This window comes from Adelges cooleyi, unplaced genomic scaffold, assembly GCF_023614345.1.
Source record: "Adelges cooleyi isolate 19-005CV unplaced genomic scaffold, UGA_ACOO_1.1 ACOO_flye_CR_arks_rails_tigmint_CR_PRNA_27, whole genome shotgun sequence".
In the NCBI taxonomy this organism is placed as follows: domain Eukaryota; kingdom Metazoa; phylum Arthropoda; class Insecta; order Hemiptera; family Adelgidae; genus Adelges; species Adelges cooleyi.
Window position 1 is genome coordinate 121,958 of NW_026095937.1, and position 17,898 is coordinate 139,855.

A 17,898-nucleotide genomic window follows, 5' to 3' on the forward strand; every position below is an offset into this window, starting at 1 on the left:
TGTGTAATCTTTAATTTGTTCGAAAACCCATTACTTTGGTCGTAGTATCGAAGTACCACATTTAAGTCTTGTAAAAAAAAAAATATGTACCTATGCCTATTTGCTACATTATAAGCTCCTCTTCAAAATACTTTGTAATTTATTACATTTTTAAAAAATTATATACGCATTAATTATGTTCCACATTATGTTCCATATGAACGCGGTAGTTTTTGTGAAATCTAATACCTCTCTTTTGGTACTTTAATTGAATGAAAAATACACGGTTGATTTTTTTTAAAAACAAATCAGGTTAAAATATATAATAAGCCGCCAATTAGTCGTTAGGGGTACTGGTTTATCGTCAGTATAATATTTCCTTATTTGTAAAGTATTCAAACCTGATATTGGAAATTTAAAACATAGATTAAGCTCGAGTAGTTAGGATACTGTACAAATTTGAGCCCTTAATAGTAAGCCTTTTCAAAAGGGAAGAATTGCAAAGTTTTAATTTTTGTTACTGACTCACTCACTCACTCATCATCAAAATTATAAAACACTTCCCGTATAGGTAGAAACGTGACATTTGGCACTAAGGCAGGTTAATAGTGTAACTAAATGGAAAAATCTGAAAGTTGCAATACAAGTACAAAGTAAGCAAAATCTTTGAGACGGCGGCGTGAATCAAACTTGCGGCTCTCTGTTCTCAATTTTCAAAATGCTTCCACCAATGCCTTGTAAAATCTTAATACAACGTCACCTCGCTTAAGCCAGAAAAGAGGAATGATATCTCCAACAAAACCTAATAGCGAAAAAGGGCCAAGTTCCAGACCCCCTCCCAAAAAAGTCAAGTAGGAGTGATGTCTACATCGTGGCCAAGTCTGCTAATTCTTTAGTTCATAACCTCACTTCACTCCTACTTTCATGAGCAATACTGCTGTTTCATTTGAATTTCTTAGCACTTGACCAGTTTCTGAATGAAGCATAAAACATCATTACCAAATATACTCCCTTGAGTTATGAGTGCGATAACTCAGAAGAAAAGAAAAGAGGTTCAGATCCCCTCCAAAAAAAGTCAGCAAATCAAAGTGTTAGCTAAATCTGTTTTATGCCTCATTCAGAAACTGCCAAATGTTAAGCAATACAAATAAAAGAGAAGTGTTGGTCATTAAAATAAAAATGAAGTAAGGTTATGAACTAAAGAAATAGCAGACTTGGCCACGATGTAGACATCACTCCTTTGATAAGCTGACTTTTTTGGGAGGGGGTCTGGAACTTGGCCCTTTTTCGCTATTAGGTTTTGTTGGGGTGTAAGTAATTCGGTCCAAAGGAAAAAAGGTTACTTTTTCAGCTATCGTTTCAATACTATAATTTTTTTTTAAGGGCATTTTTATTTAAACGATTAAACATCTATATAAATATAAATCAAAAGAGTATTAATACATACATATGAGTAAAATATATATATATACATATACAAAACATGTGTGGGGTTCTACTTCCAGTGAAGTAGTCCCATTCTTAATCTAATATTTAGACTAAGTCGAATGGCTTCAGTCGTTTGAGTCGTCTGATGTCTTGCGAGTTGTCGAGGAGTTGTATGGCAGCTGTATTTGAGTGAAGCTCCAGTCTTTTTGCGTGTTTGCGGGCAAACCGGGTAATTTCATCCTCCACGGATGTTATTTTTAGATCGCGGTGGATGATGTCGTTCTTATCATACCGATATGCTGCAACAATGGTACGAAGAGCGATGTTCTGGCAACGTTGGATGAGTTCGATATTAGACTTACTGGCGCAGCCCCACAGTTGAATACCATAGATCCAAATCGGTTTAACGATCGATACATACAAGAGACGTTTGCTGGTTAGGTCTAGCTCGGAGTGTCGCCCAACTAGCCAATACAGTTTGTGCATTTTTTCTTTGATTTGCAACTTTTTCTGGCGTACATGATGTTTCCAGTTAAGTCGCGAGTCAAAGTGCATTCCCAGATATTTTGCTGAATCATTTTGTAGGATTATCTGTTGATTTAGCGTGACTGGGATATATGCGGTTTTACGTAGCGTGTAGTTGACGTGCACCGACTTGTCACTATTGATTTTTATTTTCCAACGCTTTGTCCAGTCGTAAACGTTGTTGATTGTCAATTGTAGGATCTCAGTCGCAGCTTGTTGGTCTTTATTGGTTGACAATATTGCCGTGTCATCGGCAAACATAGCTATCTCATTAGTTGGAATATCAGCTGTAAAGAGTAGGTACAAAAAATTAGGTCCGAGAACACTACCTTGAGTTACTCCAGCTGATATACTCTTCCAGTTAGTGGTCGCTGATACTATAATTGAAATTGTTCTAATAACCTATTCTAACTAACAATATAGACATAAAACTAAATTTTTAGTTGATACTAATAATGTAAATTAAAAATCCAAAATTTACAAATAACGCTGTTTTAGCTATTTAGAAATTATGTAGGTAAAACCTAACCTATATTTGATATAATAACAATATCAGGCTGTGTATATCTAAGTAAAATTTGATATATAATTTAATAAAAAATTGCTTTTGGATTTCAACAAGAAATCAGTTTGGTTCCGTTAAAAACATTTTACTGAGATAAACAGCTTTATATTGTGCAAACATATTTTAGGACTTTAACGATTTTTAAACGGTTACAATATCGTTTTTGTGAAAACCCTGATTTTCGAATTCCCATTAGTTGATTCTTGAGAAATTATAATATAACTTTATTTAGTTTCAAAAAAATTAACAAATCTAGATTCCGTTAATCCAATGGACTTAATTATTAGAATCTTCATCATTTTCATTTGATACATCTACTTTATGAAACTCTAATCGTGGATCAATTAAAACTGATGACAGAAACTCCATCTTTTTCAAATCTTTAAGTAGTTCATTAACCTTTACGTTTATGATTTCAAGTCTTCGGTTAAGATCTTCAATGGATGGATGATTCGGCATTTTCTTTTAAACCAAAACAAATGTAGCTGTATGAGAAAATATGTATACATAATTAATATTATTGTAATACATAACAACAGTAGTTTTTTTGTCCCGGGGCTCACAACTGTCATCTGGAATTAACATGTTTAAAAACGTAAATTGCGTACAAAAAAGTAGAACAATGAAATGTAAATGTATATCATCGAATAATTAGATTTTAACAACTTTTCCAGCTAAAACTGTAGTTGTTGTAATGTTAGGACTTTTCTACCTCAAAATTAATGTTTATATATTTTAATTGTGAAAATTGTAATTTCTGTGGTACTATCCCGTAAATACCAATATTAGTATACAAATTGTATTAATAAACAATAAATATATATATGTACATATACGGACCGCACGGCTGTAAGTCCCACCTTTAAGTATAGGCTCAATAACTAATAAGGCATGGTTGGGACATTATGCGTTGGTTCTTCTTTTAGTTACCCGGCGGTATCTCACTGCTCTATGTACAGCTGTTTGATTATGTTAACCAGTTTATAATAATTACTAAAATATTAAAACTGAAAAGAGTGTAAACAATTTCCAATACTAAGCGCTATCGAGTCGGCTCAAAATGTGTGCAAAAGTGTCTAACTAAACATTAAAACATACTTGAATTTCCTTGTATTCCTTGAGTAGTATATTTACTACTTTCGCTAACCTCACCTATCTCTTGCCAAATCTATTTCTTATCTCTTTATTTACATCCTACTCGTGGACCATATGCACTCAATACATTTAGTAAGGGTGACTGGATACAATTGTAACGCGGTCAATATTTATTCTCTATGACAAGATTAAAAATTCAAAAATATACACCAATTGGTAACTTTTATTTTGAAAAGAATTTAGTACTTTTAAGAAAATAACAAATATCCAAACAAAAGTGTTTTATTTGTCAAAAATAATACATAATAATATTGTATTTAAGACAATAGAAAAAAAACAGTAAATATACTATGTGCAAATATATAGTTTTATGCTGATACGATGCGTACAGATATAATAACAGTAATGATTTTAACAAGCCTGTTTAAACCCTTTGTACCTATCAACATTATTGACCAGCATATAAAAAAATATAATATAATTTTTAATGTATAATGATGTAAAATAACCCAATAACAGGATTTTTTTAAGAAAAAACCAATATCGAAACAAAAGTGTTTTATTAGTCAAACATAATACATAATATTGTATTTTTTTTATAAGAAATAAAATTCATTTAATCAAATATATATTTATATTCAGTGAGATGAAGCTCGCTTTTAAGATTCACAAATAAGTATAAGTAATTTTATTCACTTTTTGCAGCACAACAGCATTCGACGTGTCTGTCGAACTTATTTGTCCGGACAATCCGTCTTTTTTTATAGACACAATATGTATTGTGTCTGCACTAATGTTTTTGAGGTGTTTAGGAGTGACAATAGTGGCTACAATAGCATTTGGCGCCTTTACAGAATTTATTTGCCCGGACTTAGATTCTGTTCCGACACGATTAGTAGAGACAGCGGTGTCTACAGCATCACTTGGCCCATTTGCAAGTTACTTGCCCAGAGTTACATTTTTCTTGGACGCCATAAGTCTTTCCAACAACTTGCTAAATACATTTGATAGCGGTAGAATTTAATTTCAAAATGAACTTTACATTTACACACTTTTATATATTTTAATTAGGGATGGGAAATTGTACTTTGACAACTTGTTTATCGGTGTTTTAAACTACAAATTTTCAGCAATAGGTGTATTATTTTATTTTATTTTATTTTATATTAAAAACGCATTTTAGTGTTAACTAGATGAATAACATTATAATTATTACCATCCGAGACATGTTTGGTGATAATTCCTCAACTATTGGTTGTGTATAATACAAAGAATTATATACTACACTGTACTATGCTGTAGTAAAATATAAGTAACAGACTTCTTAACTAGACCATAGAAGTCTATGGTTTAATAATAAACATTTTGATGTTGTATCTATACTAAGTAGACATCGTCGATTTCTCACTCTTATGAAATCTTAAGTGATAGATGGTAAGGTATAAATTTCATAATGAGTTCCGTTATTTTTCTGTCAATGAAATCAACGATACAAAATAGTAGTTGCAATTTTTTTTTTTAATTAAATTAAATTAAAAACACCATAAAATAAATCGAAAATACAGATGTCTGCCTAGGAAAAAAAAACCAATTTAAAAAAAAAATAATTAAATTTATTTATTATAAAATAATTCACTTAAACACGATTGGTCGATTAATTTAAAATAAATATCGAAACAAATTTTAATTTTAAATAGAAACATATAATAAAAAAAACAACAGCTAGTATAGTAGACTATAAACATATTTCAATAAATAATAGAAACAATATAATAACCACTTATTATCAACATGTAATTAATGCATCGAACAAATTATTAAAATATAAAAGTAGCAAAATTAATAAAAAACATATTTAAATACAGATGAAAAATAAAATTTTTTTAAAAATAAAAATTAAAAGATAAAAAATAGATCCCATAAACAACATTAGTCGGCTAGAAATAAATAAATATTTTAAATTAATCGACCAATCGTATTTAAGTGAATTATTTTATAATTAATAAATTTAATTATTTTTTTTTTAAACTGGTTTTTTTCCAAGGCAAACATCTGTATTTTGGATTTATTTTATGGTGTTTTTAAAAAAACCACAACAGTAATTAAAAAATACTATCATATTATTTTAACAAAATAACTATAGTAACAATATTATCTACTAATATTTATGTGTAAAGTATGGAATTAAAAAATTAAATTATAAAAATATTAAAACTAAAATAATGATTAAATCCGTCAAAAGCATTATAAATTCAATGGAAAATGTCAAAGTAATGATCAGTTAAACGATAGTAAACATTGAAAAACTATAAAAAAAACTGGTAAGTATTAACATTACTCGTATAGCATTTATTTTTATTAATTTGTGAGTGAAAAAAAAACAAAAAATAAAATATTGTTACTGAAACTATTTCAAAATTGGCAAATAGTCACGAGAGGTATATGAGGCGTTAGTCGTGTGCTTTTGCTTGATGACTTTTTAGAGTATCTTGGCGACCATACGATTTTTCACAGACGGAGCATTTATATCGTACCCCAGCAATATGTATGCGTTTATGAGTTTTGAGGGAACAATGTCGACTGAATGTTTTTTCACATACATTGCATTTAAAGGGTTTCTCTCCGGTATGTATGCGTTTATGATTTTTGAGGTGATGTAGTCTACCAAATGTTTTTCCACAGATATCGCAGTTAAAAAGTTTTTCACCGGTATGTATCTTTTCATGAGTTTTGAGCGAAGACCGAGCGCCAAATGTTTTTTCACAGACATTGCATCTAAAAGGTACTTCTCCGGCATGTATCCTTTTATGGTTGTTGAGAGAAGAATGTTGACTGAATGTTCTTACACAGACATCACATTTTAAGGGTTTCTCTCCGGTGTGTATACGTGCATGTCTCCTGAGATCACATTGTTGCCTGAATGTCTTTGCACAGACGTCGCATTTGTATGGTTTCTCTCCGGTATGTATCCTTTTATGAGTTTTTAGATAAGTTCGGTGACCGAATGTTTTTTCACATACATCGCACTTAAAGGGCTTTTCGTCCGTATGAATGCGCCAATGTATTCTCAGGTATGACCTTGATGAAAAACTTTTTAAACAAATACCGCAATCAAATAGGCCATCTTTGTTTCGAGTATTACGGTAATCCATAGATTTTGTATGATTTAAAGTGTCGATCTCGTTACACGGATAATGAATACTGCAACACGCATGAAACAAAATAAATTAATTTAAGATCAATATTTTATAGCAAATATTAATATAACTAATATTGTAATATGTGTTAATGCATCAAACAAGCATAATTTTTAGGAAATAATTTCAAGGATTTGGCATACGACACATAATAGTGTTGTAATTTATCCGTTTGAAAATATTTTTACTTATGTTATTTTATAAAAATATACATCTAATTTTTTATATTCTCAAATATAGAAATTAGAAAATTTACTTATTTAACTTGTTTACAATGCACTAAATTTTGGATTTTAAATGACTTCGTAAGATTATATTTCAAATCTAAATAGGTAACGGTCAGTCTATATGTTTTATACATTTAAAGAATATAAAATGGGTGAGTATGTAATATTGTATACAAAATATTTTAGCATACTACTAGCAGTAGGAATACTCTAAATGCGATTTTTTAAGAAAAAATAAATTAAATTAAGTGGAGTTGAAGAAGTAGGAAAGTAAAACAGAATCATAGAATTAAATATTCATCTCATCGAAAATTATAAGTAAATTAGCATTGATAATAGCTACAAAATAAAAGAATAAGAGTAAAGAACATGAATGTATGAATGTATGTTTTGTTAGAATATAAAAATAAAGTTCCTTATCCAATGATGCTGATTAGTTATCAAACTAAGCAATTATTTTGAAATTTCCAAAAATAAGACAAAACAGATAGAACTGAAAACATTTTATTCATAAAATCTGTGTGTATTGTCATATTTTAAATATATATTTATTATATATATATTTTATAAATTAAACGAAATTAGCCTTCATAGTTCTATTTAATAATATGCATATATTATTTTTAAATAAATAATAATTATTGTATAATAGGATTGTTTAATTTTTACTACATTGTGCGTACCATTAAAAGTCGCCAAAATATAGGCACCATAATATCCCCAAGGGCTGACTTGAAAGTAACTTATGCTTACTGTTAGTAATCAAACCTCACTTATTACTGTTATTCGTGACAAGCAGAATTCTTTTAATAATTTAAGTTAACAACCTAATCACCTAACCGTCAATCAATGTTACTTAAAACAGTAATTTATGCTTAAATTCTATTTTTCTTTATTATGTACATGGTTACCTTAAAATGTGCTTTTTAATTTTCCGTTTTGTCTTAAACGATAGCTGGCAGTAGTTGCAGTCAAATGACAGTGTTTGCTCTTCTTCAGCATCAAACAGTTCATGCTTAACAATTTCTATTTCTGATTCGAAAACACAGTCATGGAAGCATTCTTTTTCAATTTTGATATTCAGTTCGCCGTTATTTCTGCCAAAACTACAACAAACAAAAATACAATACATTATATTATCGTATTAAAATTAAAAAAATATATACATAATAGTAACAAAAAAAAAAAGAATAAAGAAAATGCATGTATGTTAAAATTTAACGTGACCCAGAGACTAGAAACATATTACAAGGGTAAAATACTTGAAATCGTTGTAGGTAGAATGGTATAAAACAATATAACATTGTAAATATCATGCGAATGTACTGTAACATAATGCGGTACTATAGACTCTGACTGGTCATCGTACCCACAATTTTATTTTTTTGATATTTTGGTTTAACATTATATTGTCTCACAGTACTTTATTCAGCCTTAGTGCGGTCTGGCCTGGAATTTGGGTCAGTAGTGTGGAACACTAGCCAGGTCGGTCTTATTGATAAAATTGAAAAATCCAAAGAAAATTTTTAAGATTTGCAGCACTTAAAATTAATATGAAAGGTCACCCAATTGTCGACATTGAAAATTGCTGTAACCTTGTCTCGTTAAAAAATAGACGGTCTTATGGATACTCTATTTATTTTTAAAATTTTAAATGGATATGTTGATAGCCCGGAACTTTTAGAGAGAGTATCTCTCTTAGTGCCTAGTGTAAACACTCGGCACCATAATACTTTTTTTATTGAGCATCAATCAAAGAATTATGTAATAAATAGCCCTATATGTAGTATGTTAACTATATGTAATAAATTGTCTAATTTTGATTTTTTCATTGATAATATATGTAAATTTAAATTAAGTGCTTCAAATGTGATTGATATATGTGTTAGTTAATAAAGTTGTTAAATGTTTATTGTGTTAATGTTAAAGTTGTTTAATGTGGTTACTGCATTACATCTGTACTCATTGCTCCCTGTGGGGCGTTACTTTATTAAATAAATATATTGATAAGAGGTAGATGTAGCTTTAAAATAATCTATCATTATACGTACAAGTGGTTTCTAATAGAAGTTTAATGTAAGCGAAACGCTAACATCGATACCAAACGACGGGTTTATAGAGGAGTACAACATAATAACAAAAACTTGATAGTTTTATTTAGGTTAACAAAAAATTGTTATAAAAACTATTTTACCTATAAGTATTGTCGACTTCATTCTTTACCAAATACTCCTCTGCTGTAGAAATTGCATTGTTTTTTAACTGCACATGTAATGGTTTAGGTTCAATGACTTCCAACGATTTTTCAAAAGATTCTTCTTCCGTTTCATCATATTCGTGTTTTATTTTCAACATATTATACAGCTTCCAAACTCTATAATTGACATTTAACATTAGTTGTATTTCTGTGTCACATATGCACAGAGGTTTAATAGAACGATTTAATTACACAATTTTACTATTTTAATTAGTAAGAAATTTGGTAATAATAACAATATAATAAAGGATAATTTAGTTAACATGATTTGTAAAATAAGAAACCAACCAAGTTTGCAATGGTCTATTTTTTTTTTTAAACATTTATAACTAAATTTTAATTTATTTAAATTAGATGAATTAAACAAAACTAAGAGTATGACTTGTAGGTAAGAATCTAACACGATAAAGATTAAAGCTAGACGATAGACCATTTTGCGGACTAGAATAATTTAAAGTGGCGTTGATGCCGTATCACTCGATTCAACTCTGAGTAAACAATAAGTAATAAACAAACACCTATAGATTATGATTGTGTTTATTTACAAGCAGCATTCTAAGTCAACGGAAGACAGAAAACACGACAATAATGTAAATAAAATAGAAACACAAAGCGGTAGGTACTCACACACCGTAGAACCGTAAACCGTTGTCCAGGGCTGCTACTAAAAACTTATGATTAACAGGCAAGACAAAACTCAATTGTAACGCAAATTGAAAGAAAATAACGAAACACGACCCAATACGTTAGGTATTTATCACAGAAATCGACAAAGATATTATGATACGAATCGGACCCGTAGCAACAATGCTGAAAACAAATAATTGTTACTACGGCGCTAAATCTAATTTAACTAGTAATAATTAACAGAAATTCAGTGTACAAAAAGATATCTCAATTTATTATTATCAAAAAGTCAAAACAAAACTTGAATTTAATAACAATGGTGATACTGATTTTAATGCTAACTGCGCGACAACGCTGAAATTTTCTAAACAGATTTGTGATAGTGTAGGTGTGATAACGTTTGATCGCCACATGTTGAGGTACACTGCAGCGTGGAGGTAAACTGTCGCGCGTCTTAGGAGGCAAACGGATCAAATTCTCAACCTAATGACAATTATTATTATGCTCTTTATCTGGAAACCTGGAAATTGACCACGGTCAAAGCTAAGATTTCCTCTTTTTTTTGGAGTATTTCCTTAATGGATAAAAGTTTCGCTGCAGATTTTTGAGAAAATTGTACCTCCTATATGTTTTAGTTTCGTTCTAGATCTTCCTCCGGTCTAATTTTCAGACTTAAGTCCCTCCAAAACTTTGCTTGAAAAAGTGAAAAAAAGAAGAAATGTCTATCTCTTTTGGTGGAAAGGGGTTAGGATATGTTTTGGTTTTGTCAATGTTGATCGGTAGTAGGTACTATGTTGAAAGAATATTTCAGATTTGTGAAATAATATTAAGGAGTTCTAGATAAACAACTACCTATTAAAGTGTCATACATTCATATTTTTATTTTGTGGCCTCACTATACATATAGTTTTGTACAATTTTGAACATTCCTTATATCCGAAATTGCACATAATTTTAACTTTTGCAATTATAATTTTGCTGAATTATATTTTTTACACTTGCAATAATTGGTAAATTAAGGGCACCTAAAAATGTCTGCACCAGGTCATGAATAATTTTACTATTTTATTTTTATATTCATTTAAACTATTTTGAAAACGATATATGGTTTTATTATTGTTATTAATTTTCCAAACATGTTATATTTAGTTTCTTACACGAAAACACAGTTTCAATGTTATTCGTTTAAATATCAAGAAAACATATTATTTTGATGTGATGTTTTGTAGGCTTGTTCAAACAGTTACCTGATAGTTATACGCCATTTGTACTAAATAGGAAATTTATCCAACCAAAAACAATGTCGTTACCATTGACCTAGATATATTATTTTAAAGTTTCTAAAATTTAAACAAAAAAACATTTATAATTTCTATTACTAACGTTAGTCCACCAGCCTATTTCTCAAAATGCTAATAACATCATAAATATTTATACAAAACTTGGTTCTTACTGGATATTTATGATATACTTAATAAATATTTAAATAATATACCTATAATATTTTATTTTATTTTATCTAAAACGATTTTTCCCAACGTGTGTATAACTCTTCAACCAGAGGCCCAAATTTAGGTTTCCAATTGTTAGGTATCATTGTTTTTGGCGTTTTATTTTTCTCGGGTTCGTATCGAAGTGAATAACATATGAGTAATAGCCCACACAAAATCACTTTTCTAAATCAATACACAACCACAAAACCAATTTTACAAACTTGGAATTTAGCACACGATAACGCGTTGAAAAAATAATATGAAATCAAAATACTTTTAAAATTGAAATATGTAGGATTCATTTTCGTACTCTGAATTGTTCTTACTTAAATCTTATTTAAGCCAACCCAATACTAATGTGGTTGTGGGCGACTTGTGGCCAGCCAGAATATGTTTTTCCACAACTCTCCCTCTCTCACTACATTTACAATATAATATAAATACCTGAAAACACTAGAAACCTGGCTAAAAATTGTAAAATAATACCAAACGAAACTAAATCAGCTCGCGTCACACTGTGTCTTTAAACGAAACTCCCATTCCCCGGTGCTCTCAAATCAAATATTTAGGCTTAATATTTAACGAGCTCTTAACCCGATCACAACATTTAAACGCAAAGCACTCAACTATCGACTAGATATGCTTCGAACTCTTCTACACTCGAAAATACCAATAAAAAACAAGCTTCTTCTTTACGCTACCCTTTTGAACCCAATATGAACCCAATAAATACCCAATATAGTATTATTATCTGGTAATTAGCAAAACCTTCAACACCAAAACAATTCGGGCCTTCCAATCCATATGTCTCTGAATAATCCCAAAGGGCCATTAGGTATGTTCAGAATGTTTTACTCCATTCCGGCCTCTAAGACGACTTCTTAGAAACTGACCCAGAACTGGCTCAATAACTACTAAACTTAATGTTTTTTTTTAATCTTATTTGGTGTCTCAACTTTGAGATTCCTTATTCATGTTATTCACTGACTGTTTTGCATTCTTTTTTTTTCTACTAAATAGCTAACTAATTTACTTAGGTAACGCGCGCAGATAAAAATAACTCTACGCGGTTTACTCTACCGCACTCCACCTCCCGTCATCAGTCATCCTCACTTTCAAATGAGTATAACTTTTGAACGGATGAATAAAAATACTAATTTTTTTCACCAATTTTTTTTTAAAAATTATTTTGAATAAATATTTAATTTGTCAAATCTTCGTGGGCCACCCTATATAAATGTATTGCTATAATAACCCATATATCGTTGTTAACAATATAATGAAATATTTTCATTGCCTATTTACTCACTCACACATAGCAACCTAGAAATTGACTACGGTCATAGTTCAAGTTTCCCCTTTTTTTGGGGGGGTTTTCCTTAATAAAAAATAAGTTTGATCACAGATTTTTTTGAGAAAATTGTATATGTTATAGTTCCATTCTAGATAATATACCTTAAGTCTAATTTCTCCGACCTAAATCCCTAAAACTTTGCTTCGAAAAGTGAAATAAAGAAAAAATTCTAGCTTTTCTATTGGAAACGGTTTAAATTCCACACAAATTTGGAATTAGTTTGACTTGGTAGTTGTTAAATCTTAAAATTGCGCCAACCAAATTTTTTAAAACTTTCAGCCTTTTTCCCAGGAGGAGGGAGGGTTGTTGAAATTTCGGGGTTTTTCTTGTGCGATTTTGTTGATGAAACTTTTTTATATAGAAAATGCTAAGGTTATAAGAAATCGAAAATATTTTCGAAAAACATACACTTGTGCACACATGTGAATGTTTTAGTCATTATTTTTGCCATCGATAAATTTCCATACATTTTAAGCAGAAAAATACGTCGAACGAACGACAAAAACAAAATATAAAATAGGTCAATGTTCGAATTTCTCATTTTTTTGTGCACATCTTAGTGTGCAATCTACAAACTTACAACCATAAAAACGAAATTCCCCCCTAAATTCAAAGGAAAGACAACTTTTTTTTTAATTAGTCAAAACTTGACTATAGCTATAATCTCAAAAGTCTTTTCATATGCTTCTAATCGCCAGTAGTTAGAACCACGTATCTTAAAAATATACTAAGTAAATCTTAATTTAAAATAAATAGTCCATCTTGTAGTGTTATTTAAATAGATAATGAAGTATACAATTGCGACTAGCCAAAAAATACTTGTTTTCACCGAAATGTACCTACCCACTTTTTTTTTGCAGGCAAAAAAAAACAAATTTTTTGAACCTGTCTAAAAATTATATTCATATTTATCAGACTGTAACTGGATATTTATCATTGTAATTACTTTCTGCGAGTTTCTGGAAAAACGGGAGGAGTTTAATTTAAAATTTTGAAAATATAAAAAAAACTATAATTAGTATCACTTTGTCCTAAATTTTGTTTTTTGCGGTTTGATAATCAAACGAACCAAATACTGTTACTTTTAAAATGTCCATAGTGTTTAAAAAATGTACTTAAATAGCAACAATTGTGATTAAAATGAATTAGGATTAGAGGAAAAAAAACCGGAAGAATTTAAAACAATAGCATTATTCCAGTCACTAAAGCTCATTCACAGTGCAAACTAAACACAAAAACAATTCCTGGTTAATAAAATCACTTTGGGGAAAAATGCATACCTAAAATTGTTAATGTGATATTACGACCGATAGTACATTTTATTTATTAAAAATATAAATAGGTATTGATAGAAGCACTGTAAAGACAATGCACTTAAAATTAACCTATAACTATTGCATATAATTAGTATGAATCATGTCGCACCCTTGGAGCAAGACTGCCACAACTCAAGTTTTGAGAAAATGCAACTAAAAGATTGAACCTGCTCCCAAATGGCTAATTTTAACTTTGAAAGCTTTAATTTTAATACTTTTCAATTATTTTTTTGTTACCCGGTGCTTGTTGTTTTAATTTCAAGCTACTTAGTTAAATCTCAGCCAGACACCACAATTTGAGGTTACGGCTATTTAGCAATAGGTTTTAATAAACCAAACTGCCAAATTTGTTTGTTTTGCCAGTTTACCATTTTAAATATTTTTTAAGCCGCAATGAGAAATGTGGCAATTTTGTTTTTCTTTTTAGATTATTAATATGTGGCTACAAGACAAAATGTGGCAGTTTGTTATTATTTCACCAGTGCATCTGGTTAAGAATTATTATCAAGTTAAAAGTTAAAACGCCTCAAATCGAAATGAGACAGTCTTGATTTATTATTATTAAGTATAAAAAACTGTAGCAGTATAATATTTTATTAACCGAAAAAACCAAGAAATTTATTACAGAAACGTTGGTTGGGTTTAACGTCAATTCATGTCTGGCCTGACACGAGGGCATTTGTTCCATTAACCCTTTTTTTCTTCTACCTATTAAATTATGATAAAGACAATTTTGATCTGATATACCAATACATAAAAAAAGGAAATGTAGGTAATAAATTTTACAATTTGCACGCCAGGAACTAAAAGAACTTTTTAGACCCTTAGAAAAAGTTTTATGCCTTTCCGGTCGTTATTTTGCTAAATTCGTTTCTTATGACTACATTTTGCACATCGATAAAGAAAACAAAATGATAAATCGTTGTAAAGCAAACACCCAATATAAATACACGTGCACCTTCGAGTTTATTACAAAAACATGTTATTTTACCATTTTCGATAAATCAAAATACACTAGAAAATTGATTAATTCATTAAGGACAGGACACTAGTTTTCTCTTAAAATAATAGCATTTTTGTAGCTTTCATAATAATTGGAGACACTTAAGTTGGTGTTATTTTACAATTTTATAAAACTATTACTAAACATTTACCTTTTCTATTTTTTTTTTCACAGCTCAGTATTTTTACAGAAGCGTAGTGCCAGCAGAAAAAATAATATTTCACTCCACCCTTCCTCCCGTCCTAATTTTTAATGTTTAATAACTCCCAAAGTAATTAGCCAAAACTGGTTATCGACCGGTATACTATTCAGAAAATAATTCTCAGTTTAAATAGCAAAATTAAATATGTACACAAGTTACTATTTAAATTTTAAAAGTTGATAGGCTTATGGAAAATAATAAAAAAAAAGGTTAATGTTTAGTATTTTTATAATATTGTAAAATATGATAGGTAACCAAAAATGTTTTCAAAAAAGAAATACTACAAAATTGCAATTATTCTAAAGCGTACTCATTACATCTTTAAACCATGACGAAAACATTCGGTTTGAGTTCAATAAAACATTTTTTATCAATTTTAAAATACCCATTGCTGCCTCGTGTTCCGCTCAATTTGAAAATATTTAAAACGGCTGAGATCATAAAAGATGGTGGACAATTTTCAACAAATTAGGGGTTCCGTTTTAGGCCAATACGAACCAATGAGTCATTAATGATAAGACCATTGCATAGGTGTATAAATCATTTTAATAATTGTTAGAGAGTCAGGATTTTGTATAATTTCGCACATTGGCGCATGTGTTTCAAAGGTTACACCGAGTTCAAAAGTAAATAAAGATTTATATGTACGATTTTCTATGGAAGTATTATACATCGAATTCTCGCCCAAGCATTAACTCGAAAACACAATTTTTTTACTATAGAAAAGCACTTGGGTTGTTCGATGTGCTTTCCCATTTCCACTGTTTACATAAATTGAAATAAACGAATCGACAAATTCTAGGTCTTAGGAAATTCATGGCCAACCCGACTTATTGACGATTTTCTAGAATAATAAAAAAAACAATTTACGTGAATTTGGTTTTTTTGTAATACAATGTTATTTCAAGGTCATTGTAATCATTTTCCCCCTTCGTTAAGAGGATTTTAGGGAGGGGTGATTTTGCAATATCTTATAGCAACTTGTATGAATAATAAATTTAGACATTTATGTTAATCTATTTTTTGTTTTTTAGTAAAATAGAATTTGATTGGACTTTGAAGTTTATAATATAATTTAAAAGAGTCGTAGTCTTTTAATGAGTTCGATTATTATTATTTTTATTTTTATAATACATAAATAGTCGCGTTTGCATTAATCGAAGTAATTGTTCAGACTTAAACGCGAAAACAGTTCACTAAACTACCATAATCTACTATGCAAGGTTCCACTCTAAACTCAATGGTCATCCGAACCAACTCGTTTACAACCTCCCTACTAGTAAACACAATATTATGATACCGACCGTTGGGTCCTAACCTAACCTAACACGGGTCGATGTTACCAACCGACAGTTCTTAGCGTCTGTTCGTTTCTCACATCTGGTACACCATGTTTGTAATTGGTCCAGTATTAAAAAAGTTACAGTGTATACAGATAAAAAAAAAGCCCACATCAGATTAAAACCAATACCTTAGCCGCTCAGCATCGAAGCTAAAACATTTTTCTGGATTTTTATGTAAAAGGCTTCAAAAGTGGCCAAATTATATATTTTTGGGGTCGGTGATTACGTATTTAATATCAGTTCTCAATTTTAATCAGCCAGAAAAAATTTAAGAAAAAAAAAATTTGAATTTGTGTAAACTAAAAGTCAAAAGTGGTACTTGAGCACAAAACTTAATAGTATCATTCTGCATAGATCTACATAAAATTGTTTTAATGATTTGATAAAAATTTTTTTAAGATTTTAAGTGTTTTTCTTAAAATATACGCAATTTGCGAAAACACAGTTTTCCGGCAATTAAAAATAAACTGTAGTGCCGAATTTGTTTTCCGTTTAATATGTTATGAATACATATAAGTTCTAACTACTGAAAAGTTTTCAACTTAAAGGTCCTAAAATTACAGCTAAAAAACTAGAAAAACTTGAACCCCTTCTAGGGTTTAATTTGAATTTGATACAATTGACGTGTGCAGGCATACCAAATACATATTCCTTATAAATTTCAACTCGATCCGACTCTTTTCCTCGAAATTATAGCCAATAAAAGTTTTAACTTCTATCTTTAATTTTTAAAACAATCGAATAACAATAATAATAAAAATTATTTAAAGCTAATTTTTATAAATTGATTTAAATAGCTTTTTTAATTTTTTTTACCTATTTTAAACGTGTTGGAATAGAAATTCATATGAAATTACTATTTGGATATTCGTTAAAATATTATTATTATCTTAATATTTTTTTAAAAATTATTTAAAATTGTGTTGAATAATTTGTTTTTAAATAATCCCCAGGTTTACCATGACCTAAATATGAAGTTTTAACAACTGTAAATTTTTTAGTTGAGGTTTGATTTCAGAGCACACTAGTAGGTACACAAACACTTGATTTGTTACGATTTTGGCTCGGTGGGAAATATACAAAAGAAAAACAGCTCATCGCAAAACAAATGCCTTACGTTAGATTAATACAAAATACAGTATTGCTATATAACAATATGCTCTGCATCGGTGAAAAAAGCTAGAATAACAAGTCATTGTATAGGTAAAAAATACTTCATAATTTTACACATGTGTTACATGCGCAAGGGACATGATAAAAAAATAAAGAAGAAAACCAGTTGCCTAT

The 17,898-nt window shown here is 29.6% G+C and overlaps 1 protein-coding gene across 2 annotated transcripts in view; it reads right to left on the minus strand.

Annotated features, from left to right (window-relative positions):
• Positions 1–10,183, minus strand: part of LOC126837653 (zinc finger protein 813-like) — a 56,301-nt gene extending 46,118 nt beyond the window's left edge. Inside the window, exons 1-4 of one of the 2 annotated variants that reach the window (XR_007685600.1) lie at positions 9,901–10,183; positions 9,211–9,390; positions 7,928–8,122; positions 5,912–6,793 (exon numbers count right to left, since the gene is read on the minus strand). Coding sequence is in view for 1 of the 2 variants with exons in the window: in XM_050571590.1 (XP_050427547.1) it covers positions 6,043–6,793; positions 7,928–8,122; positions 9,211–9,371 (1,107 nt within the window). In the remaining variant the exon portion in view is untranslated. Of the gene's footprint in view, positions 1–5,767; positions 6,794–7,927; positions 8,123–9,210; positions 9,391–9,900 lie in introns of those variants that run through there. The other variant, XM_050571590.1, reaches the window with a different exon arrangement.
• Between the last annotated feature and the right edge of the window lie 7,715 nt (positions 10,184–17,898).